This window comes from Lipotes vexillifer, unplaced genomic scaffold (assembly GCF_000442215.2).
Source record: "Lipotes vexillifer unplaced genomic scaffold, Lipotes_vexillifer_v1.1 scaffold575, whole genome shotgun sequence".
NCBI lineage: Eukaryota > Metazoa > Chordata > Mammalia > Artiodactyla > Lipotidae > Lipotes > Lipotes vexillifer.
The window spans coordinates 930,874-956,955 of record NW_006780198.1 but is presented as its reverse complement, the minus strand read 5'-3'; the positions used below and the strand labels follow the sequence as shown (position 1 = coordinate 956,955).

At 53.6% G+C, this 26,082-nt stretch overlaps 1 protein-coding gene across 2 annotated transcripts in view; it reads left to right on the top strand.

Annotated features, from left to right (window-relative positions):
• Positions 1 to 5,098: 5,098 nt before the first annotated feature.
• ACOT7 (acyl-CoA thioesterase 7) overlaps positions 5,099 to 26,082 on the top strand; it is an 89,580-nt gene continuing 68,596 nt past the window's right edge. Inside the window, exons 1-2 of one of the 2 annotated variants that reach the window (XM_007453287.1) lie at positions 5,099 to 5,275; positions 23,847 to 23,964. In XM_007453287.1, coding sequence (XP_007453349.1) covers positions 5,115 to 5,275; positions 23,847 to 23,964 — 279 coding nt within the window. In that variant the 5' untranslated portion in view covers positions 5,099 to 5,114. The remainder of the gene's footprint in view (positions 5,276 to 23,846; positions 23,965 to 26,082) is intronic. The other variant, XM_007453288.1, reaches the window with a different exon arrangement.

Genomic DNA, 26,082 nt, shown 5'->3' with positions numbered 1-26,082 from the left:
TTTTTTGCGGTACGCGGGCCTCTCACTGTTGTGGCCTCTCCCATTGTGGAGCACAGGCTCCGGACGCGCAGGCTCAGTGGTCATGGCTCACGGGCCCAGCTGCTCCGCGGCATGTGGGATCTTCCCGGACCGGGGCACGAACCCGTAGCCCCTGCACTGGCAGGCGGACTCTCAACCACTGCGCCACCAGAGAAGCCCTAATATTTTTTTTTAATTAAAAAAATTTTTTTAAATTAATTTTTGGTTGCGTTGGGTCTTCGTTGCTGTGCACGGGCCTTCTCTAGTTGCAACGAGTGTGGGCTAACTCTTCGTTGCGGTGTGCGGGCTTCTCACTGCAGTGGCTTCTCTTGTTGTGGAGCACAGGCTCTAGGCGTGCTGGCTTCAGTAGTTGTTGCACACGGGCTCAGCAGCTGTGGCTCGTGGGCTCCAGAGCGCAGGCTCAGTAGTTGTGGCACATGGGCTTAGCTGCTCCATGGCACGTGGGATCTTTCCGGAACGGGGCTCGAACCCGTGTCCCCTGCATTAGCAGGCAGATTCTTAAACACTGAGCCACCAGGGAAGTCCCCCATATTTACTTTTTAAAAACACACCAGGGTGGGACTTCTCTGGTGGTCCAGTGGTTAAGGCTCTGTGGTTCCAATGCAGGGGGCGCCGGTTCGATCCCTGGTTGGGGAACGAAGATCTCACATGCCGCGTGGCACAGCCAAAAAATTAAAAATAAAGTGACAAGAGATTGTTAAAGCAATAATTGGTTATTTAACACACACACACACACACACACACACACACACACACACACACACCAGCTTGCTATAGCTGGTCCAGAGAACTAACCCACCCAATGGTGTTATTTCCCTTGGTTTTACTTTTTGCCTGGCCCCTTCCCCGTGTGGGTGCATCTCTGGGGTGCTGGGTGCCTGCGTGCGCATGTGCGTCCCTGTGCAGCCAGGTGGCCATGCTGCAGAGAGCTGCTCGGGCACTCGATGTTGAGGAGAAGGCAGCCACCCACTGAGGGTTCCCAGTGAGGAACTGGTTTCACTCTGGGGTTTGAGAGGCCCTGGCAAAAGCCCCAGCCATTTAAAGCAGCTGTAATAAAACTCTGAATGGTTTCAGGAGCATGAGAAGGGCGCTAGAGGGCACACCCTAGGTGCACACGTGGTGTCTTGTCACCAAAGGGCCATTGGGGGGCAGTAGGGAGCAAGGGCTGGTGGCTGGTCCCACGACCACGCTTTGTGAGCGAGGGGTTCCCTGGCCTGGGGGCTAAGGAAGGAGATTTCCAGCTGAACATGTGCCTGCCGCTGGTTCTGTTTGGAGGGAGGGCCCGAGAGCCGCCTGTCTTGGTGCTCGGTGAATTAAAAACCTCGGGGAACACAGGACAGAGTTCTTAAAGAACAAAGAACCATTCTGGACCTCAGAAATCAGAGACAGATTCAGGTTTTATGGGGACTACATTTTGAGGCCCTCTGTAAGAAAATATGTAAAATTATGAGTATAGATTTAGGATGGAAGTGAATATTCAGAAGGAAAAAATGAGTCACTTCAAACTAGTGGTGCCTGCAGGTTGATGTCCCATCCCTTTTGGTTTCTCCTTAAGCAATTTACCAACATGCTTCCATAAATATGCTTCCTGGTGACAATCCTGGCCTCCCCCTGCTCCTAGAATTTTTTTTTTTTTTTAATCCTGGACCCTCGGCAGTGAAAGCACAGAGTCCTAACCACTGGACTGCGAGGGAACGCCCTCCTAGAACATTCTACTACCTGTCCTTGCTTGTGGGCGATCCAAGCTTAAGCCTCATCAGCCTCATGGTAAATCCACCTCTACCCAGAATGGGCTCTGGGTCTCCTTCAATGACAATAACAAGACAAATGCCTTCCATTTGCTTCCTCCACCCGTTTCAGGCTAAATATTACAAGGTATAGACTCACACAAACATTGACATCATTCACGGCAATTTTTTTGCACCACCTGGAAAGCTTGTTAAATGCAGATTTCTGAGTCCCACCTCCAGGGGTTCTGATTCCCTGTGTTTGAGTCAATAGCCTCATACCTTTCACCTGATGGAGGGTCAATCTGCTTGAGTGGAAACTCCCTGGCGGTCCAGTGGTTGGGACTCGCCACTTTCACGGCCGAGCGCATGGGGTTCAATCTCTGGTCGGGGAACTAAGATCCCATGGTGAGGCAAAAAAAGAAAAAAAAAGAAAAAAAAAATATATATATATATACTTAAGCAAAGAGGCCACTTCTGAGTATGGGGGCAGCTGGGGGCTGAGCTGGGCAGGGGTGGGAATGGGAAGTTAGCATTCAGCTGGGTACAGAGTGTCCGTTTTGCAGGATAAGATGAGTTCTGGAGATGGAATGGTGGTCATGGTTGCACAGTACTGTGAATGTACTTAATACCTCTAAACTGCACCCATAAAAATTGTTGAGATGCTAAATTTTATGTGTATTTTACCACCAAACAGTAAACTAGTAAACTAAAACTAGTAAACTAAAAGATACCTTATCTGGAATTGGGGCAGCTACTCAACTGGGTCCTCTGGGATCCATCCGGTTTCTCAGGAACGAGACTGGTCAAGTAAATGAAGCTGCAAATGCATCCTTTAGGTCTTTTAAGTGTGGCATTAATTCTTGCCACTCTAGGAATCTACATTGTTTTGATTTACTATCTTGGTTGGGGGCAATTTGGAAGTTTGCACTTTTTTTAAAACAATGTGTTAGTAATTTATTTTTATTTATTTATTTATTTATTTATTTATCTTTGGCTGCGTTTGGTCTTCGTTGCTGCGCGCGGGTTTTCTCTAGTTGTGGCGAGTAGGGGCTACTCTTCGTTGTGGTGCGCGGGCTTCTCATTGTGGTGGCTTCTCTTGTTGTGGAGCATGGGCTCTAGGCGCGCGGGCTTCAGTAGTTGTGGCACGCAGGCTCAGTAGTTGTGGCTCGCGGGCTCTAGAGTGCAGGCTCAGTAGTTGTATCGCATGGGCTTAGTTGCTCCGTGGCATGTGGGATCTTCCCGGACCAGGGATCGAACCCATGTCCCTGCATTGGCAGGTGGATTCTCAACCTCTGCGCCACCAGGGAAGTCCTGGGACCTGACTATTTAATCCGGAACCACTCAGTCTAGGAATTTAGTCCAGCAGGTGGTCAGAGCCAGGTTTTTTGTGTCCTGGATTTGTCCCCCAATCAGATTTTGAGCTTTCTGAAGAACAGAATGGGGACTTCCCTGGTGGTCCAGTGGTTAAGACTCCACGCTCCCAATGCAGGGAACTAGATCCCGCATGCCACAACTAAAAGATCCCACATGCTGCAACTAAAAGATCCCACATGCCGCAACTAAAGTTCCCACACGCTGCAACGAGGATTCTGAGTGCCACAATTAAGACCCGGTGCAGCCAAATAAATAAATAAATAAATATTAGAAAGAGAAAAGAACAGAATGTCTCCAACTCTCCTGGTGATATGCCCACCTATACAAGTAGGGCAGGACCTCAGTAAATCCTCGTTCCATTGCACTGTCTGGGAAGGGTTGTTTAGAGAGAAAGAATGAGCAGGGAACGTGACCACAGAGAGGAAGAGAGGCCCTAACTTATTCGTGTGCTGGGCCCCTTACTTTCATTATCTCATTTAATCTTCCTAAAGGTCTGGAAGGTGAGTATTATTACACCCATTTAACAGATAAGGAATTCGCCTTGCCTAAGGCTCCAAAGCTGGCTGTTGCTCCTGGGTCCCATCATAAGAAATCCATCCATTTCAGGACCCATACTGCGAAGACGTGGTGGTTAAATAGGCTTGGTGACCCTAGATGCTTGCACACTAGAAAACGAAACTTTTAGTATAATAATCTTGAAATGATAGACATGATCCGGTCAGCTCCCTCTGTTCCTGGGACTTAGAGATGTGTGGTGGGCCGCCTTGCTGGTCTGGTAATGCAGGAGTAACCAGGATGAGTTATTTAGTTCAGTATAAATGGGCGAGCTTGAGTTCCATGGGTTTTGATTTTTAAAAATCTGACTACAGAAGCAACTTATGTAGATTGTAAAAAATTGGGAGAAAGTCAAGTCTCATACGGAGTAATGGCTCCTCCGAAATTACAGCACATTGGGGCTTCCCTGGTGGCGCACTGGTTAAGAATCCCCCTGCCAACGTAGGGGACACGGGCTCCAGCCCTGCTCCGGGAAGATCCCATATGCCACAGAGCAACTAAGCCCGTGCGCCACAACTACTGAGCCCACGTGCCACAACTACTGAAGCCCCCATGCCTAGAGCCCGTGCTCCACAACAAAGAGAAGCCACCTTAATGAGAAGCCCGTGCACCGCAACGAAGAGTAGTTCCCGCTTGCTGCAACTGGAGAACGCCTGCGCGCAGCAAGGAAAACCCAACTCAGCCCCCAAATAAATAAGTAAATAATTTAAAAAAATTACAGCACATAGATGTGATCACGTTTCCCCTCTTTTCTGGGTGGATTTTGTGACACCGACTTGGCCTGGACTCCACTGCTGGGCACAGGGCGTGCAATGGAACAGAGCAGCATCTTTACAGCTCCTCACTGCAGGACACGCACCCCCAAGCAAACGCTCAGCACTCTCAGGAAGTCTTTTTGGAACAACCCAGAGGTGGTGTACAGCGGGTGGTGTAGACGGAGGTCCTGGCTTCTCTCCAGCAGCTGCGTGTTCCTGCAGCAAGAGACACTCGCTGAGGCCTTTTGGTTCCTGGCTCCCCGTTTTGTGCACCCACGTGCCTCCCAGCTCGGTCATGAATGCTCCTTTACGGGAAACCGCCCCCAATTTCCTCTCAGGGCTGATCTGAGAAGGCGAGTACCGGTCGCGGCCTCCCCAACTGCCAGGCGCGGGCAGGGGGAAGGCCGCATGCAAACACGCGCCACGCGGGGCGAGGCTGACCCTCGAGGTCGCCCAGCCCCGCGCCGGCTCCGCCCAACCGCCGCCGAACCTTCTGGAAGCGGCGCCCCACCGCGGCCCCGCCGCCGCCGCCGCCAGAACCGGACGCCTGGGGAGCCGGCGCTGGCTCGGGGGCGGGACGAGGGCGGGTGCGAAGGGCGGGGCTTCGCAGGAGGCTGTGTTCGATTCGCCGCCGGCGCACAGGCCCCGCCTCCCAGGCGCAATGGCTCCGCCTCTCCCCTCCCCCTCCACGGCACCGCCCGGGCTAATTCATTCAGCGCCGGGCCTGCCAGACACCTGCGCGCTCCCTCAGGCTCCCGCCGCCGCCGCCGCCACCATGTCGGGCCCCGCCGCCGAGACCCCGTCCGCCATCCAGATCTGCCGGTAAGAGGGGCGCGCGGAGGGCGGGCGGCCAGGACTCAGAGTCGCCGCCCGGGCCTGGCCGACCCCCACCGGCTCCGCGCCTTCCCTTCCCCAGTCGCCGCCCCCGCCGGGCCGGTCGCCTCCGGACCCCGCCCGCCATCCCTCCGCGGCCGGGATGCGCCTCGGCTGCCGCAGATCCGGCTGCTTCCCCGCGCGCGCCGGCCTCCGGCGCATCTGCGGGGCGGCGCCGAGGTCACGCAGGCCGTTTGCGCGAGGAAGCGGCGCGGCGCCCTTCCCCGAGCGGGGGTCGGAGCGCAGCCCCACCACGTCCCGCCCCGCCCGTTGCCCGAGCGCCCCGGAGCCCCAGCCCAGGTCCCAGTGAGCCCCCTAATTCGGGGTCGTTATCCGGGCGGTGGTTCAAAGCCAACCGGATCCCCCGACATGTGCGGCGCAGGTAACCCGCTCGCTGGGCGGCGGCCGGAGCCGATTGAGCCCATCGGTGGGCGCCCGAGTGGGCGGGGGCTGCACATATGCGGTCCCTTCAGTGCCCTGCCACGGTTTTGGGCGGGAGGCGGCTGAAAACAGGAAGAACGGTAAATACCTTTCCCCTCTAACAGTTCACGGCTAAGAACAGAGGATGGTCCATTGAGCCCGGAAGCATCTCACACAAAGGGGGCAAGGGGTTGTTCTTGTCAGGGGACCATCCCTGCCTTCCGCCACCGGCACCGGTATATAGAGGGCCCCGAGGACGCCGGAGATCACGAGCCGGCTCATTTCCGACAGATGCGGGAGGGCAGCCTCAAGGTTACTTTCCATTCCCTCGGAAAGAACGGAAGCAGGCATGGTGGCATTGGAGCCTGAGCTAAGGAAGAGCGAGGAGTCTGGCAAGGCTGAACAGGCGCTGGGGCCTGCAACAGGGCCTGTGCTGCTTGATGCACTGTTGACAGTGACCCCGCCTTCCTGTTTGGGGCCCAGTGCCTCAGATTTGGAGACCAGGCGTCACACTGACCTTGGGTCCAAGCCAGGTTAGTTTCCTGTGGATGGTGACATCTCCTTGGAATAGGCAAAGGCTCGGCAGACAGTGCTGGATCATGGGGTGCCCTGAACCCACCCCCACTTCTGACTGAGTCAAAGTCCTTTCCTGACCTCAAGGTCAGTTTTGACTTTTCTAGGGAGAAGAAATCTTTGGGGGAGCCTTGCGCCATTGATTTGTTATTGGCTGTGTGGCCATCCTGGTGCCACCCACTCCAGGTTCCGAGGGCAAAAATAATAGAAGTAACTGATATCGGGAGACAGACGGGCCTGGAATCAGGTGCTTGGGTCGGTCTCTGCCTCATATTGGCCGGGTGACCTTGCAGTTCGTGATTTGTTAAGGGCTCGTAACATCTCTCATCTCGCTTGGTTTGCCCAGCACCCCTGGGAGGGAGGATGGCAGGGAGCCCACCACTCTTGCCAGGGAAGAGGAAACTGAGGTCCCGGGAGACCCATTGCCTCTGTAAGGTCATCCGGCCACAAGAGCCCAGGGCTGGGGGCGGGGAAGCACAGCTCCTGATGGGTCTTCTGCCTCCAGACCCACTTTCTTTCCACTGCATTCCCCACAAAAGAACATACTGATTTCAATCTACTCGTGGAAGGCTGGGCTTTTATTTACTTCATCGGGATGATGAATAGCCCGTCTATACATATTACCTTTTTAAAAACCAGCCTCTAACATAGTTAATAGGCGTTTGGATAGCCTGGGCACTTCCACATGTATGCACACACTTCTTACCCACGGTGCTCGCTTGCTGGGCTGCCGCTCGTATATTCACAATGGCATATTGTCTCTGACTGGGGACATGTGGGCAGGATACCTGGCTGAGGTGAGCCTCAGGTGGCCAACACAACTGCCCAGGGGAGTTGGAGGGGTTGTGCTGAGGCCCGTGGTCACAGCGACTTGGCCCTGAGAAACCCCAGGACACTGGAGTGGATGTAGCAGGGTGGGGAGCCCTTTAAGGACATCTGAGCTGACACCCCATGTTGTAAGAGGAGCCTCCTGGCCTAGGGCAACCCAGCCCATGAATTTAACAAGCTTCACTGGACGCCTCCAAGGGGTGAAGTGCCCTGAGGGAGGGACACGGACATGGAAAATTCAGTCCCCAGCTTAGCAGGTTCACAGTCTAGCAGGGAGAGGATGCCACACCCACTGCCATCCTAGACGATTAAGAGGGTCCCATGCTCTCGGTCAGAAGGAGGTGTTGAAGGGCTAGGGGCCCTAAAGTCTGGGGAGGGCAGTGGTCAGAGCCAGCTCTCCAGTCCCAGGCCTGGGTGTGAATGTGGCCTCTGCCCCTTGGAAGCTGCCTAACTTTCTGTGACCCGTTTTATCCTGGGCTGTTCTGAGTGCTAAAGAAAGTGTATCTAGAGCCTGGCAGAATGGCTGGCACCTTGTAAGTAAACGGAAGCTCTTTTTGTCTGAAAAGTGGGACCCAGGCTTAGGAAGCCAAGGGCCTAGGTTTGAATCCCAGCTCTGCCTCCTGCAGGTGTGGGCTTTAGGCCTCAGTACTCTTGTCTGTGAATCGGAGATAATAACAGTGCCTGTTTCATGGTGGCTGTGAGGATTAAAACCTTTGGCACAGTGCTGGGTAGTTGAAAACAGAGGGGGGCGTTTACCCCTGAGAGCCCAAACTTTGGACAGCCAGACCACTGCGGTGTGCTGTACCCTCCTGTGCCCCCTGCAGTGGAAGCGTGGAGTCCTCACTGCTGGGCTGCGGGGAATTCCCATGTCCCTCCTTCTTTTTATCGAGCCCTACAGATGCAGGCTCTGGGACAGCATTTAAAGTCTCAGAAGAGCATTTTTCTTTTGGTTTATTCTGAATGATGTTAGTTCACATTTTGTTAGCAAATTGCTTTTTTCCTTGTTGGACTCAGAGTTCTAGAATGTCAGAATCAGAATGACCCCTAGGAGTCCCCAGCCCAACTCTGTTGTTTTACCAATGGGGGGAAATGAGGCTCTCAGAGGGTAAAGACTTGGCTTAGGGTGGCCTCGGACCCTGACAGGCAAGGGAGCGAAGGCAGCTGGTGGGTTGTTCCCTGTCCCGTGTTCCATTGTTGTGCTTTTCCATTGCTTAGCCTCACTTTCACATCCGGTTGTGAGGCTGGATCATGGCATCAGTGTGGGCCCCTAGTAGGAGCCCCTGGGTGTTGGTCACAGTGAAATTGAAGGACATGTCCCATACCAGGTTGGTGGAGAGTACAACGTCCACTAGAACTTTCTGCAGCGATGGAGATGCTCCGCGTCTGCGCTGTCCAGTATGCTAGGCACTAGCCGCAAGTGGCCAATGAGTGCCTGAAATGCAGTCAGACATGGAGGAACTGAATTTTTAATTGCATTCATTTAAATTTATTTAAATGCATACGGGCTGGCCTCCTGTGGCTGGTGGCTACCTTATGGGACAGTCCAATAAGTAGAGGAATTTAAAAACCAGAATTCCTGGTAGGCCTCTGAGGGGCAGGGTTTCCTAAGGGAAGCTTAGAAGCTTTCTGGGGACTGTAGGCAGCTCTCCCAACAACAGAGCTAATGGAGGGGGACCTTGGAAGGTACGTGGCCCGGGGCAGATGCCCTGGAGTCCTTTGTAGGGAGATGTGTGAGGTCTGCAGAGTTTCCTTTTGCTTGCCCTGCTTGTAGGTGTAAATCCGCTAGGAAGTGTCTTCAGCTCAGGGATTGCTTTGTTCACTGCTGTACCATGAATGCCCAGCAAAGTGCCTGGCATCTGGTAGATGTGCCAATAAAGATTGGTGGAATGGACTTGAATTTTTGTACAAGCACACCCTCGTTTTATTGCGTCTCACTTTATTGCACTTTGAATATATCGCTGTTTTTTTTTTTTTTTTTTTTAACAAATTGAAGGTTTGTGGCAACTTTGTGTTGTCAGGTGATGGTTAGCATGTTTTGGCGATAAAGATTTTTTAACTAAAAAAATGTTTTTATTGACTTATTGTTGCTGTACAGTATTACATAAGTTACAGGTGTACAATATAGTGATTCACAATTTTTAAAGGTTATACTCCATTTATAGTTATTAGAAAATATTGGCTATAGTCCTCGTGTCATAGGTATAAAATAAAGTGTTTTTAAAATTATTACACATTTGATAGTGTAAACATAACTTTTATATGCACTGGGAAGCCAGAATAGTCATGTGATTTGCTTTATCTTCGAGGTATGCCCGTTTGGAATTTTTTCTCTTTGGGGCTTTGTCTTTGGGTTTACAGGGAAGTCAGTGAAAACATAGAATCTGAGTTACAGAAACCGCACTCGGAGTTAGTATTCTGGGACATTCCATAACGCGACGCACAGTGCTGGCTCCCTTCCTGCGGGGATGCAGGAGCTGTGGGTGAAGATGCAGTCTTTGCAGCCCAGGGAGCCTGTGGTGGGCCAGGCTGTGCTCACCCACCATCCAGCCTCCCCGTCAGTGGGCCAGGCAGCCTGGCATCGCCCTCGCCTTGGCACCACTGCTTCCCAGCTCCCTGGTTTCAGTCAGGCCAGGAGTTGCTTCCTCCAGTAGGTGGCGCTTCTCTGGATGGGGCCCAGCCTGGGGTGACTATGCCCTGTGCTTCCCGGTCCACTTTCTTTCACTCTCGGAGGTATCTTGAGGAGGAGGGTAAATTATATGGTTACCCTGCCTGCGGGCTACCTACATCTGAATAACTGAGGAAGCTTATTATAAATACTGATTTTCTGCATGCAAATTATGCTTCAGTAGAAAAGTCAACAACATGCAGATTTTAAAAAAAGAAAATTATTTATTTATTTGGTTGCACTGGGTCTTAGTTGTGGAAGGCGGGCTCCTCAGTTGTGGCATGTGAACTCTCAGTTGCGGCATGCATGTGGGATCTAGTTCCCTGACCACGGATTGAACCCGGGTCGCCCGCAATGGGAGTGCGGAGTCCCATCCACTGAGCCACCAGGGAAGTCCCCAAAATGCAGATTTTAAAAGATTTATGAGATACTTGGGGAAACGTGAATAGTCTTTTGACAGTTAGGGATACTAAGGAATTTCTGGTGGTTTTTTTGGCCCTGCCACAAGGCCTGCGGGACCCTAGTGATCTCGGAGAGGCAGCAGCAGTGAGTGGTGGCTTGAAGCGAGATCTTAGTACCCTCCCAGGAATTGAACCTGGGCAGCCTGGATGAAAACCAGGAATCCTAGCCGCTAGTTCACCAGGGGCTAGAGTCTAGAAGCAAAGTTCCCCTGGCTCTTACCACCACTGAAAAATGCATTTCTCAAGGAGGCAAAAAGTGTAAAATCAGGTACAGAGTTTATCATTAGAGACACAGCACAACACGTGGGAGAGCTCACAGAGAAACTGTTTAGTTAAGACAGAAGCAGGGCAGAGATGCACACCCGGAGAGAAAGGGTGTGGGCGTCCCCCCCAATGAGGAGGAACAGTGAAGCGGGGTTAAGTCATTTATATGGGGCAGTTCTTCCGGGTCTTTGTTTACCTTTGGCCAATTATCTGGTTTCTTTTTCCACACCTGACCTTCCCTAGAACCCTTCCCAGCCTGTGTGCACAACTTTTTTCCAAGATGGATTCCGGCCCAGAGGCCTAAGGGGGGCCTTGGCATCACCTATTCTGGGTGATTTTTGACCCCCAAGGAGCCTTTCTGCACAGGTGCAATGTCTCCCTTGCCCCAAGGATGGGAAATATAAGACCTCTTGATCTTTTACTCAGGCAAGGTTTAGCCCCTCTCTGTTCCTGCCGTGACTGTTATCGTAAAGTGTCCAAAGGAGACAAAGTCCAGCTATTTACCCTGTTCCTCTTGTTATTTCTATCTTGAAGGGCAGACAGGAGGCTGGTCATAAATATCTAACCTGGAGCCCACCTATCTCCTGTCTCAGGAAATGCAAACAGAAGGCTAGTTGTAAGCGTCCAGCCTGAAGCCCACCTTTTTCCTGCCCCAAGAAAAGTAAACAGGAGGCCAGTTGTAAATGCCTAGCCTGGAGCCCATCTATCTCCTGCCTCACTAGTTCCCCGACCAGGTTCTAGGTATCGAACCCAGGCCCCGTGCAGTGGAAGGGAGAAGTCCTAACCACTGGACCGCCAGATAATTCCCCCCATTTTCAATTTTGTTTGTTTTTTGTTTGTTTTTTTTGCGGTACGCGGGCCTCTCACTGCTGTGGCCTCTCCCGTTGCGGAGCACAGGCTCCGGATGTGCAGTCCCAGCGGCCATGGCTCACGGGCCCAGTCGCTCTGCGGCATGTGGGATCCTCCCGGACCGGGGCACAAACCCGTGTCCCCTGCATCGGCAGGCGGACTCTCAACCACTGCGCCACCAGGGAAGCCCCCCGCCCCCGCTTTTTTTTGAACATGAGGTAATTATATTGTAGTTATGCTTTTTTAAAAACAACCTTTACTGAGGTATACTGTATGTTCCATAAAATGTACCTATTTTTAATGTACGGTTCACTTTTGACAAATGTGTACACCTGTGTAATGATCACAGTTGTGACATAGAACTTTTCCATCACCTCATAAAGTGCCTTCCTGGGGACTTCCCTGGGGGCACAGTGGTTAAGAATCCGCCTGCCAATGCAGGTTTGATCCCTGGTCCGGGAAGATCCCACATATCGTGGAGCAAATAAGCCCATGTGCCACAACTACCGAGCCTGCACTCTAGAGCCCTAGAGCCACAACAACTGAGCCCGCATGCCACATTACTGCAGCCTGAGAGCCTAGAGCCCATGCTCCACAACAAGAGAAGCCACTGCAATGAGAAGCCCACGCACCACACTGAAGAGTAGCCCCCGCTCGCGGCAACTAGAGAAAGCCCGCGCGCAGCAACCAAGACCCAACACAGCCAAAAATAATTAAATAAATAAGTGATAAATTAATTCCATTTCTTAAAAAAAAAAGTGCCTTCCTGCCCCTTTGCACTTGGTTTCCTCCCAGCTCTGGCCCCTGGCAAACAGGTAAGGTATGCTTCCTATCACTAGTTTTGCCTTTTCTAGAATTTCTCATCAATGGAGTCATAGACTCAGCACAGTGCTTGTGAGTTTCACGTGTGTGTGTGTGTGTGTGTGTGTGTGTGTGTGTGTGTGTGTGTGTGTGTGTCGGTGATTCTTGCTGTTGTTGCCTAGTAGTCTTCATTATCTCTTTATCAGACAGTGAACATTTGAGTTCTTTCCAGCTTTGGGCAGTTATGAAAACAGTTCACAATTGCAGATTTCAAAACATTTAGGATGTAGCTGAGGAAACTTGAACGCTTACTTGATATTTAATGATACTAAGAGGAGCTCCTGGGCTTCTCTGGTGGCTCAGTGGTTAAGAATCCGCCTGCCAATGCAGGGGACACAGGTTCGAGCCCTGGTCTGGGAAGATCCCACGTTCCATGGAGCAACTAAACCCACGCACCACAACTACTGAGCCTGTGCTCTAGAGCCCGTGAGCCACAACTACTGAGCCTGCATGCCACAACTTCTGAAGCCCGCACGCCTAGAGCTCGTGCTCTGCAACAAGAGAAGCCACCGCAATGAGAAGCCCATGCACCGCAGCAAAGTATAGGCCCCGCTCACCACAACTAGAGAAAGCTGTACACAGCAACGAAGACCCAAAGCAGCCAAAAACAAATAAATAAATTTATTTATTTTTTTAAAAAAAATGTTAGTTTTAAAAAAAAGAAAAAGAGGAGCTCCTTTCTGCTTGCTAGATGGGATGCTGCCCGATTCACGAATTGTTGAATAAAGCCAATTAGAAAGAAGTTATATTAGGGAGTTCATAGTTTAGGTGGGATAATTGTTTTGTGATTCTGTTTTTATTTTTATTTTTTGGCCACACCACCTGGCTTGTGGGATCTTAGTTCCCTGACCAGGGATCAAACCCGGGGCCCCCGGCAGTGAGAGCACTGACTCCTAACCACTGGACTGCCAGGGAATTCCTGTGGTTCTGTTTTCAAGCGGAGTCTTTATCTTTCCGAGGGAATGCTGAGATATTTACGTGTCATGATCTGAGCGCAGGTTGGAAAATAATTTCCAGACATGAGGCAGAATGTAAGGAAGACAGAGTTTATTGAAGAGAAGCGTTGCTGCAAGAACAGCTGGCCGACTTCCTGGTAGCCAGGGAAAGTCGACAATGAGCATGGGTTGCTTGTCTGTTTTTATAGCCAGGGAACCTGCGAGTCATCTTCTAACTGAGCAGAGTATGTATACTTTCAGCGTGCTGAGCGGGAGAAAAACTGGGCAAATGTCTTTCCTTATATGGGATGGGAAAGGGACAGGGCATGTGCTTGGGAGGGCTCTGGGACATGGCAGTGGTCCCATTGTGACAGAGTGATGGGAGTCCTGTAACTCTTTGTTCCGGCAATATTGGCCCTTTGAGTTTATCTTCTTTGTCCTTGGAGCACACTACATTCCCCCTTGTCTTTATTTACAGGGCCAATTCTTTGGCCCTATTGGATACCCTGCTCACGTCTACCTACCTGCCTAGCTCCTTCTCAGGCACCCTTTTTGTAAGGAGAAGGGGGTGACAATCTCTCTGGCTACTTCCTGCTGGACAGGGGCATTGTGGGGCCCTGGGTCCCAATGCCCACTCTCTATCAGGGTATATTTACGGAGGGAGATGAGATCCTGCACAATGATTAGGCAGCTTGTTCCAGTGTATTCTGTGTGCCAACTGGCTTGTACTCTTGTTGTAGCACCATCTGGAACTGAATCTTTTGAACCTGTCGGGAGATGAATTGAGATAATGTGTTAATAATGCAGGGGCCGAACAACAAAACAAAGGCTATCAGGATTAATGGTCCCAGCAGGGCAGTAGCCACGTCCATATCTGGATCCCCGTAGAGGAGAGGAGGCTGGAAAGCCAGCTGGGGCCTGTCCTGCTCTCTTTGAAATCTTCGATTAATTTGATGTTTTTCTTTAGACTCTGAAGGTCTTCTTCAGCCTGGCCGGAGGTATTAACGCAGAAGCAGCCTGTCTCGTTTAGCAGGGCACAGACACCCCCGCCTCAGCTGTTATTACACTAAGGGCCCTCCGATTTTGTAAAACCCCCTCGGCCAGAGAGCCTGGGGCTGACTGCTGTTCCTCAGTGGCTGCTACTGTAGCCTTCCAAGGTTCCTGGACCGTGATGGTGAGAGGGAGAACGCTCCGCTCTAAGGGGTACGCCTGCAAACCAGAAGAGCCCTCTAAGGACGCCGCCTCAGCTGTTATAACACTAAGGACCCTCCTATTTTGTAAAACCCCCTCAGCCAGAGAGCCTGGGGCTGACTGCTGTTCCTCAATGGCTGCTACTGTAGCCTTCCAAGATTCCTGGACCATGATGGTGAGATGGAGAACGCTCCTCTCTAAGAGGGGTATGCCTGCAAACCAGAAGAGCCCTCTAAAGATGCTACGTATTATTTAAGGCTGATCAAGAACTGGGTTATCATAAGCCCGTCCCCACCAAGCAGCGGTTCATTTTTGTCTCTCCAGGACAGGTCTTAAGGCCTCTTCGAGGAAGGATCCAAGGCTGGGAATGCCTCCTGAGGAAGCTAAATCCTTTGTAGTCATAATGGTCGCCTCTGGGACCACAACAGTAATTGTGCAGGAGCCCCTCCAAAGTGAGGGAAGATCCAGATAGACCCCGTTACCACATAGAAATGAAAATCTGGTGCCCCTCAAGGATACCCCTGCTGTGGGTCCCCAGAGCCAGGCTCTGACCTTTTGGGAGTTTTCCTCTGGAAATAGACTGGGGTCCCATGGCCTAGAATTATATTGGGAAGGCCAAACTCCGAGGAAATAATCATCTATACATAAAGGGGAGAATCCGGGCTCTGACTGATGATGAGTGTGACGGGCGGATTGGCATAGCAACTTTCTGAATATTAGCTGAATTATGTTATATTTGGAGGAGAATCCTGCCGGGAGGTTAAACTAAGTAAGTGTCGGGTGGTCACACCGATCCCCGCATATTTAGTTCCGAGGGCCGAGCTGTTCATGGGGATATGGTCCTTCATTAATATATTTCTTAGTCACAGTTTTCCTTGAATTTCCCCAACACAAAGTGAAATTACCTTCATGTACCTCATATTTATTTTCCTAGGACCAGGGATCCCACTCCAGGCTAGTCTGATTAAAATTGAGGGTGTAGTTACAGAGAGTCATTTAGCCAGCCCCAAATGGGTCCCCAACCATCTGGGTTTTGGAAACAGAGCTGTGCCTCGTCTGCCCAAGCTTGGGCTGATGCCCATATCCTGTTTTTCTCTTCATGAGTACAACAAGTGGTCAGGACTACATGAATGTCTTGCCGGGTCAGGTCAAAGGCTATGGTGAGGGCCTGAAATTCCTTAGTAAAAGTGGTGGGATCCGGACTGAAGGAACCTAACTTGTTTTGAATTTGGGAAATGTCCGACATGGGAAAGGGAACATGGACTCCAATAGTGCTCATGTCTCCATTTGCTACTCCCCTCAAGGGAAGCATATCAGAATCTGTTTCCTGGCGTTGGGCAGTGCTCGACCTTGTGTGGGGAGGGAAGAGGGGGCTTTCGCCCTCATAAGGGGGTGGCTGTTGGGAGCTGTGGGTTGAGGCGGGGGCAGGGGCTGAAGCAAAGGGGGTTGATGTGGTGGGGGACAGGAAAGGTCGAGTAGAGGGTCGCCTAGGAGATCTGATGGAGAGGGAGGCAGAGGGGGTCGGGGGGATAAGGTGGCAACAGAAAGACACATGGTGGCATGAGTCCCTCAGCTCCAGATTCTGACTAAGGGCCATAAAGCTCTGGATGTAAGGAACCTCTGAGTCCTTTCCTTGTTTCCTGCAAAAGAGATCAAGTTGGAGGATCGTGTTATAATTTAGTGTGCCATTAGGAGGCCACTGTTCTCGGTCCCCCCAGTTTATACTGGGGCCAAGCCGTGTTACAAAAGAAAACGAGCCTCTTCTTTTTGAGATTCTCAGGGTCAAAATTTTCCAGTTCCTGAGGATACAACCGCGGGGTGAGTCTGAGGGAGGCTCCCGAGACATACCAGAACCCATTCTTAGCCTATGTGCCATAGAATGGGGGTACTGAGAGTCACCGGCTGACAGAAAGGTGTCCCCTTTGTCCCAGTGATCTCTCCGTGCGACTAAGGCACAAAATGGGTCGACCGTCTCAACAATTGCGTCTGACCGTGAGAGGTGACCCCTGAGCGTGTGACTAAGGCACCTTGTGACTCGGGCAGGGAAAAAAAGAAAAGCGAGAGAGATTCCCGGGACCCACCGGGTGACCCCCGGCTTGGTGATGCCCTGAAATGTGAAAGGCACTCTGGGGATGGCTCAGAGGCAACGCCTAGGCTCCTGTAAATCAATCCGGACGGAGAAAAAGGTGAAAGTGTAACAGAGAAGACAGGCTGAGGAATCGGCCTCGTAGCCCTGCCAGGAAGGCGGTGGCCAAGGGGAGGGGGCGTGGTGTTCTGCTTGAACCAATACGCGCCTCACGGTGCACGGAAGTTGTCTTGCTGGGGACGGACGCTCTAACAGCCTGGTCCGTTCCGTGACCCCCTTATGCTTTCACGGGAGTCTTCAAGCGGCAGGGGCCCTAATGGCTTTTAAATGCCTGACCCGTGCCCGCACGATGCCAATCGGCCTAGTCTGCAGTCAGGAGGAAGACAGAGGGACTCTCACCCGCTCTGGGCGGCAGTTACTGGGGCGAAGTGAGCGTGGAGCCTTCGGAACACACCAGGGTGTGGCCCTGGCCAGAGTCCTCTGTTGCTTCCCCGGCAACTTGCCCTATTCCCAGAGAGTCCCAAGGAATGAGGAGAGGAGGTGGAGAAAGAGATCCCCCAAGAGATATCCCCGTACGGGTCACCACAATGTTGTGGTCTGAGCGTGGGTTGGAAAAGAATTTCCAGACACAAGGCAGAATGTAGGGAAGACAGTTTATTAAAGAGAAGCGTTGCTGCAAGAACAGCTGGCCGACTTCCTGGTAGCCAGGGAAAGTCGACAATGAGCATGGGCTGCTTGTCTGTTTTTATAGCCAGGGAACCTGCGAGTCATCTGCTAACTGGGCAGAGTATGTATACTTTCAGCATGCTGAGCGGGAGAAAAACTGAGCAAATGTCTTTCCTTATATGGGATGGGAAAGGGACAGGGCATGTGCTTGGGAGGGCTCTGGGACATGGCAGGTCCCATTGATTTACGTGTCATGATCTGAGCGCAGGTTGGAAAATAATTTCCAGACATGAGGCAGAATGTAAGGAAGACAGAGTTTATTGAAGAGAAGCGTTGCTGCAAGAACAGCTGGCCGACTTCCTGGTAGCCAGGGAAAGTCGACAATGAGCATGGGTTGCTTGTCTGTTTTTATAGCCAGGGAACCTGCGAGTCATCTTCTAACTGAGCAGAGTATGTATACTTTCAGCGTGCTGAGCGGGAGAAAAACTGGGCAAATGTCTTTCCTTATATGGGATGGGAAAGGGACAGGGCATGTGCTTGGGAGGGCTCTGGGACATGGCAGTGGTCCCATTGTGACAGAGTGATGGGAGTCCTGTAACTCTTTGTTCCGGCAATATTGGCCCTTTGAGTTTATCTTCTTCTTTGTCCTTGGAGCACCACCCTGACTCCAGGCTCTAGTTCCCCTCTCAAGGGCAACGAAAGCTTCCGGTTTCCCTGGCCTCCCTCCAGGGATGGTCTACACGGGGCCTGCAGGTGTAGTCACCTGGTTCCCATCATTCTGCACTTTGCCTTTTTTCATCTAACGGTGCTTCTCCTAGACTGTTCCTCCCTCTTGCTTGGGGCTGTGCACTCTTGTGTTGTGTGGATATAAGTTAATCTGAGTCCCTTATTGGTGGACATTTAGGACACGGCCAGTCTTTGCATGATAAACAGCTTTGCAGTGAGTAACCTTGAACACACTTGGTTTAATCATGTGTGCAAACATCTGTAGGGTGAATTCCTCTCAGTGGAATGGCTGGTTTAGAGCAGCCTATGCATCTGGAGTTGGGACGGATAACGATAACACCAGGTTGCCCTCCAGGAGGTTGTATCCACTCATGCTCCCCGTTCATCGATGAGCCCCTCGGGACAGGTGGGCACAGGCAGGGCGGTGGGAAGGTCTGGGTGTGCCTGGCCAGCAGCGCTGGTCTGGGCAGGTGCAGCTTGGAGCCCTGCAGGACAGTGGGAGATCAGGCGAGGAAAGTTCCAGATCCCTGAGGGCTTCGAACGCCTCACTAGGAAGTTGAATCTTTTGTTTTCTGGCCACCCCGCACGCACGGCATGCAGGATCTTAGTTCCCCGACCAGGGATCAAACCCACTCCCCCTGCGGTGGAAGCGCAGGAGTCACTGGATCACCGGGGGAAGTCCTGGGAGTTGGATGTTGAATCTTTATTCCATAGGAGGGGCCCTGGAGGGTCTGAGCAGGGGAGTGCACTCCTGCTTAAGAAGAGGGACTCTTGGGCAGTGGGGTAGGCGGTGGGTTAGGGCTGGGAGGCAAGAGGCAGACGAAGGAGCCCCCCCACCCCTGGTCCCCAAGTGACTCTCCACATACCAGCCCTGCCTTGGTCTCCCCGAAGCCGCCCCGTCCCCCAGGACAAGTCCAGACGCTGTCCCCAGCCAGCCCCAGGCCCTTGTGACAAGCTCCTGGCTCCATCGTCCCGCTCCCCTCTTCACCCCCATCTCCCCACAGGCTGCTGGCCAGCGTTGGGGGGTTGTCATATGTTTCTGGACCCACCGAGCTCTCCCAGCGCTGGGGCCTTCCCCTGAGAAGCGCCCTCTTCTTGGAACATCCCCTGCCCCTGTCCCTGGCTCAGCCCTGCTCCCCCTCTGGGACTTGGCCCAGGTGTCACATCCTCTGCGAAGTTTTCCCCGGCTTCCAGGTGAGTGGCTGCCCCTTCTGGGAGTGACTCCTTGACCCGGGTCTTTGCAGCTTCCTTCACGCTCCTGTCATCAGCTTTGTGTCTGCTCCGGAGGGGAGCAGAGTCCGGGTGGTGTCTACTACGGTTAGCCATGGGCCCAGCCCTGGCCATCTCATCCTGTGCTCTGGGACAGGAGCAGCTGGAGTAGAAGGGGAGGGGCAGTGGGTGACATGGTGACATTAAGACGCCACTGCTGGGAGGGCGGGGGGAGTGGAGGATGGTGAAGAGGATGCGCGGGGTGTGGGCCTGCTCACCAGAGGCGGTGTCTGTGCCACCGGCCGGCCGAGAGGACGTGAGGGGTGGGGAGCCGGCAGGGCTTCCTGGGCTGACCTTCCACTTTCCTCTGAAGTTTCTGGGGTCCAAGGAGCGAGGGAGTCGCAGGTTGGCATGGGCAGAGGGGCCGAGAGAAGTGGGAGGGAGAATGGGTCACACAGAGTCTCCCCCCCAGGACTGGGTCAGGCCCACCACCTGCTCTGCCCCCCGCCCCACCGCCCCCCGAGCTGCCCTGCATGGGGTTGAAACATTTCAGTCGGGCGTGGCCAGTCAAATATCAGGAGATGTCACGTTAGACTCTGGATTGCCAGCTTCTCTTGAAAACCCAGAGCTTCGACATCCTGGACTCGGACGTCTTCACGGCTGCAGCCGGCCAGCGTGCAAGCCCAGTACCACCCTGTTGCGTCCCTGCTCAGACACCCGTGGGCAGTGCCGTGTGGCATCGTGCTTCGTCTGCTGGGCTGTCGTCTTGTTTAATAGTGAAGCACTTTTCATACCCGTTTCTTTACTAAAAGTGGGAAACCGGAAGCTCCACAGAGGGGCCGCGTGTTCTCCTGGCAGCCCTCCTTCCTCCCAGTCCTGCCTGGAGGCGACACGCGTGGGGGGAGCTCTGGGGAAGGTGGGTTGAGGAGGACCCTGCCCAGCAGCTCCTGAGCCCTTTGGAGGGAGGGAGGGCAGGTGTGGGATCACAGTTCAGCATGCGGATGGAGGCCAGGAAGGAACCAGGGTGAGGCCACGGGGAAGGAGTCTTGATTTGGGGCCACAGGAAAGGGGTGAGTGAGCTGGGTTCTGGCCCCCCTGTGTCTGCAGGAACTGCAGAGCCGAGTCAGGGTCAGGTCCTCGGGGAAGGTTTGTGTCTGCACTGCCTGCCTGGGTGGCCAGCCGGCCTGGGGGGTTAGGACGGTCCTTGGGGCAGGACCCAGGGTGACCAGGACGGGAGGGGGCTGGAGAGTATGCAGTCTGGAGCGCCTGGCATTTACTCCTCAGTGCCCAGGGACCCCGGGGGCAGTGGGATGTTGATGGCGTGGGGTCCCCAGGGACCCCCAGTGTGGCAGGGTGGCTCAGGTGCCATCCCCTGTTCTCCTGTTTCAGAGGCCACCTCCTTATCAGTCCCTTCCTCCTCAGGGCCCTGCCGGATGCAAGCACTTCCTCCTGCACCCTGGGGCCCTCTGTCTGCACTTCTCCCCCTGGCCCTGCATCCCTCTGCCCCAGCCTGGCGTGGGCAGCCCCACTTTACAGACCGGGAAAGGCAAACCCACAGAAAGGAACCAGGCTCCGCCAGAGGCAGGCTCTGGTATTCCTGGTGTCAAAACCTTTCGGTCCTCACCTGTCTGGAACCCCCATCCAACCCTTACCCCACCTCGGCATCCACCAGGCACCGGTTCCCGCATGTAGAGATGCACCGTCTGGTCTTTACTAAGTTGAAAACAAATACAAAGGAAAGAGTCTGATACAGCAGTTTTGTTATTTGAATTGGCTACCTCTTAACTCAAGCTTAAAAAAAACCACAACTGTGGTATAAGCTCGAATTTTTTAAACTTAAATTTTTAAAAATGTTTTTAATTATTTTATTTTTTCAGTTTTATGGATATATGATTGACATATAAAACTGTACAACATGGTGACTTGGCATACGTGTTTGTGGTGAAATGATCACCACGGTAAATTCAGTTAACACCCATCATCTCACATCGCTATAATTTCTTTTTCTTGTGATGAGAACTTTTGAGATCTACTCTCTCGTTAACTTTCAAATATATGACATGGTGTTGTTAACTTTAGTCACCGTGCTGTACATTACATCCCCATGAGTTATTTTATAACTAGAAGTTTGTACCTTTTGACTCCCTTCACCTGTTTTAACCCATCCCCCCGGAACCCCTCCGGCCTCTGGCAACCAGCAGTCAGTTCTCTGCATCTATGAGTTTGAGCTTTTTAGGTTCCACGTATGAGTATAATGAAGTAGCTTTTGTTTCCTTCTGTCTGACTTATTATCTAATGGAGCTTAATTGCCTTCAAGGTCTATCCATGTTGTTGCAAATGGCAGGATTTCCTTCTTTTTTATGGCTGAATTACACACACACACACACACACACACACACACACACACACCATGTCTGCTTCATCCATTCATCCATCAGTGGACACTTAGGTTGTTTCATGTCTTGGCTACTGTAAATAATGCTACAGTGAACGTGGGGCTGCAGATATCTCTTTGAGAGAGTAAGTTCATTTCCTTCAGATTAATACCCAGAAGTGAGATTGCTGGATCATGTGATAGTTCTAGTCTTAATTTTTTGAGGAACCTCCAGGCTGTTTTCCACAGTGGCTGCACCAGTTTACACTCCCATCAGCAGTGCCCAAGGGTTCCCTTTTCTCCACATCCTTGCCGCCACTTGTTTCTTGTCTTTTTGATAATAGCCATTCTAACAGGTGTGAGGTGAGATCTCATTGTGTTGGTATTATTTTTTTAATGTTTTTTTTTTTTGGCCGCACCACGCGGCGTATGGAATCTGAGTTGCCTGGCCAGGGATCAAACCCACTCGCCCTGCTTTGGAAGCGAGGAGTCTTAACCCCTGGACCACCAGGGAAGTCCCCTCATTGTGGTTTTGATTTGCATTTCCCTGATGGTTAATGATGTTGAGTATCTTTTCATGTGCCTGTTTGGAAAAATGTCCATTCAGGTCCTCTGCCCATTTTTTAATTGGATTGTTTGTTTGTTTGTTTTGCTATTGTATGAGTTGTATGAGTTCTTTATGTATTCTGGATATTAATGTTTTCTCCCATCCCGCAGGTTTTCTTTTCATTTTGCTGATGGCTTCCTTTGCTGTGCAGAAGCTTTTTAGTTTGATGTAGTCTCACTTGTTTATTTTTGCTTCTATTGCCTTTGTTTTTGGTGTCAAACCTAAAAAAATCATCGCTAAGGCCTATGTTTTCTCCTAGGAGTTTTATGGCTTCGGGTCTTGTGTTCAAGTTTTTAATCTATTTTGAGTTGATTTAAAAATCTTTTAAAATGAAAATTTGAGAAGCCAAGTGACGCTTCTTTCCTGTGCTCTGGGGGTTCCCCTGGTCACTGTTTGGTGACCGTCGTGGCTGCCCCTGAGCCAGTGATGCAGGCGAGAAGCAGGGGGCCCGAATGCCCGCACCCCAGGATGAAGGGGTGACATTTGGGGATGGACGACAGGTACAGACAGCTGTCAGTCACCCCAGGGTGTCGGTGCTCATCTGCTCCAGATAATGGCAGCTACGGCTCTTTCTTGGAGCCTCCAGCCTTCCTGCGGTCAGTTGGCTGACACTCAGAGAAGAGGGGAGAAGTGCTGGTGAACGTTTATGTTTGACCGTGTGCCGGCACAGCCACGGAGCTTGTTATCTGCATTGTCTCGAGTGAGTCAGTCTTCCCCACTGTCAAATGCGGTGCTGTTATTCCTCTTTTACAGACAAGGAAGCGGAGAAGTGAGGGTTTTGGCAGCTTTGCTCAGGTCACCCAGCTAGTAAGAGTGGGAGCCGGGAACGATCTCTGAGTCTGCCTGAAAGGAGCCAGACCCAGAGGGCAGTGGAGCTCCGTGGCCCAGAGTGGGGGGTCTGGCCTCGGGGGCCACGCTAGCCAGTGGGTTGGAACAGGCTGGGTGGGCCCAGGGATGCTGGGCACCTAGGAACCGCACACTCGCTCATTGCCTGGTACCCGTCTCTGGGCCTGAGGCTGGTGCAGGCAGATTTCATCAGCCAGACTGGAGTCTGGGAAAGTGCCAGCCTCTCTGGGGTTGCCCAAGGTAGGAGCACGAGGCTGGCCTGTTGGGACTCCGGGGATTTCACGGCGCTTCCCCACTGCCCACGGCAAGGAAATGGGGTGACATTTCGGTCCTTCCTGACCTTGGGGAGCTCCCAGCTCTCAATCCCAGGGAATCGGGCCCCTCTGGTGCTCTCTCAGAGCCCAGGGGCAGGTGGTGAGCGGGCATTCACCTGCTGATGGGTCTGGATGCTGCAACTTGTTTCCAGTTCTCAGAACATCTGTGGCCGCACGAGGCCAGCTCCCCTGGGACTCCTGATGGAGGTGGTGGTCCTGGGAATTTGTCCATTTTCTAAGGGGTCGGAGCCTGTGTCTTTGTGTTCATTCAGCTCTGCTGGTCGTTGGCAGTCCTGGAAACCAGGAGGGACAGGTGCGCTGGGCGACCCACAGCCGGGTCGCCATGCTGCCACGCTCACGGCCTTTGCAGAAAGTCCCCGCCACCCGCCCTTCCTGGTACCCGCCAGGCCGGGTGCCTGCGGCCCTAGGGCAGGAAGGTGGAGACACGTGGAAACACGACCCTGCAGCCTCTTGTCTGGCTGTCAGATCAGCACCCACCCTGAGCAAACACGCGGGAAGTTCTTTTTCCTTCTCTGGGAGCCGTCCGGCCCTTTGGAGGACCTTCTGCCCCTCCCCGGGGTTGCTGCTGTTCACTAGCGATGTCCTTCCCGAGGCTCACCCTGCTGCTTCTCCCCTCCCCCACAGGATCATGCGGCCAGATGATGCCAATGTGGCCGGCAATGTCCACGGAGGAACCATCCTGAAGATGATCGAGGAGGCAGGGGCCATCATCAGCACCCGGCACTGCAACAGCCAGAACGGGGTGAGCGTCACGTGGAAGACCCCGGGCCCTGGGGGCCCGGCGTCCCCTCTGGCAGTGCCACACGCCTGTCCACTGTCGGGTCAGGAAGGGAGTTTGGGTGGAGGCCAGGCCTGGAGCCTTCCCCGCCCCGGTCCCCGTGCCTTGGGGGGTTTTGGGAAGCTCCGGCCCTGGACTGGGGACCCCTTGCGTTGGCAGTTGGTTTGGGGCTCAGCGAGGAGGGGTGGGGACCTCCAAAAACTCCGCTGAGAGCTGCCAGCTGACAGAGCCACCTTTCCAGCCCTCCCCCTGTGTTCAGGGAGAGTCAGCTTCCTGAGCCCCCGGGGGCCCAGCCCCCCCCAGAGCCTGCATGGGCGGCAGTTAATCCTGGGTGTCACACCGCCTGGACCCGGACCCCTCCCCTGCTCCACTGACCCTGGGTCCACAGGCAAGTCTGGGCTCTCCCCTTGGTGGCTTCCGGGCCGCAGAGGCCCGCACAGGCTCCTGCGATGGTGCCGGCTCTTCTCCCGCCGCCCAGACGGGGCCAGGCTGGTGGCTTTAGGCTTCAGGGCAGCTGCGGGGCATTCGGCCTGTCATCTCCTGCCCGGCCTCCAGCCCTGCGGGACCCGCTGTTCTCTCTGAAGCCCCCCTCGGGTGCTGGGGGAAGGAGTCAGTCTTGTGCCCCAACTGCCAACTTGGCACCGGGCAGGCACGGAAGCGACTCCAAGGAAGCCTGAGGCCTTGGGCACCTGGGGGCCCCGGCGAGCCACTTGCTGTGCCATTGTCCTCCAGGCCCAGAGGCCGATTCCACGCCCGGGCAGACTGTGTGTGTGCACATGGGTGTGCAGCACTGCACGTGTGTAGAATGAACCGAGCCGGGGTGAGTGTGTGTGGGTGGACGTGGGCCTGGGGGCATCCGCCTGGGGAGGAGTGGGAGTGGGTTGGGCTGGGGTCCCTCCATGTGAGGAGGGGGCTCTCCCGCCTGCTAAGAGTTTGCCCTTGAAGTTCTGGGGCAAACCCGGCCACGTTCAGAGAGCGCCCTCTGGTGGCTGTGAGGACAGGCCTGAGCCTGAGGGGCCGGGGCTGAGGTGGGGGCCGGGCCCCTGGTAGACCGTCCGAGAGGGAGACGGTGAGGGTCCCAGCCAGGACTGGCAAGAAAGGCTGGACACTGGGAAGGAAGAGCCCCAGGACTGGGGAGGGAGGGAGGCCAAGTGGGTGACAATGCCCTGGTAACCGCCAGAGTTCAGTGACCACCTAGGGTTTTGCAAAGCTCTGTAGCATTTAGCCTGTGTCGTCCTCACGACACCCCTTAGAGGTCGAGGTGGTTATTGCATTATCCCCACTGCACAGATGAGGAAGCTGAGGTCCAGAGAGCTTGGATACTTGCCCGAGACCACATGGGGAGGCGGGTGGTTGGTCTGGGTCCTGAACCTGTGCTTTGAATCCCTGTTCATTCTCACTCCTTCCCCAGAGTGAGCCTGGGGTGCAGGTCTGGCCTGTTGGCCGGGAGATGCCTCTGGGCTGGTGGCCCCAAAATAGCGATCTGGAATCCCAGGCTCAGGAAGGGGGCGTGAGCCCCAGGCAGCTCCAGGGGGCTGAGGCTGGCCTGTGAATGGCTCTGCTAGGGCTCTGGGTGCGCCGGGAGCACTGCCACCCACACTCCCTTGGTGGTCTCATCCAGCCTGTGGCTCTAGTACCACGACACAGCCCCGAGGTCCTCTGTCCAGCTGGTGCCTCTTGGCTGGCTCCCCCTGGATGCTTAATCATCCCTTGACCTGGATAGGCCCCAAAACACACTCGGGGCCCACTCCCAGGCTGCTTCTCCCACGGCCTCCCTCTGCTCAGTAAATGGCCTCTGGAGCCTCCGTTGACCCCCTCTTCCTCCCACCCGTGGACCCTGGCATCCAGTCCCATCAGCTTCACCTTGTGGATAGTTCCAGGTCCGAACACTGCACACCAGCCCCACTGCCATCTGGGCCGAGCCACTGCCGCTTCCTGCCTAGATTGCCTAAACAGCTTCCTAACAGGCCTCCTTGCCCCTGGTCTGCTCTCCAGCAGCAGCCAGAGAAACCCGTCCTGTGTGAAGTCAGGACACAGCTCCTACTCCTTGCCCTCGTCACGCCCCTGGGCCATGCCAGCATT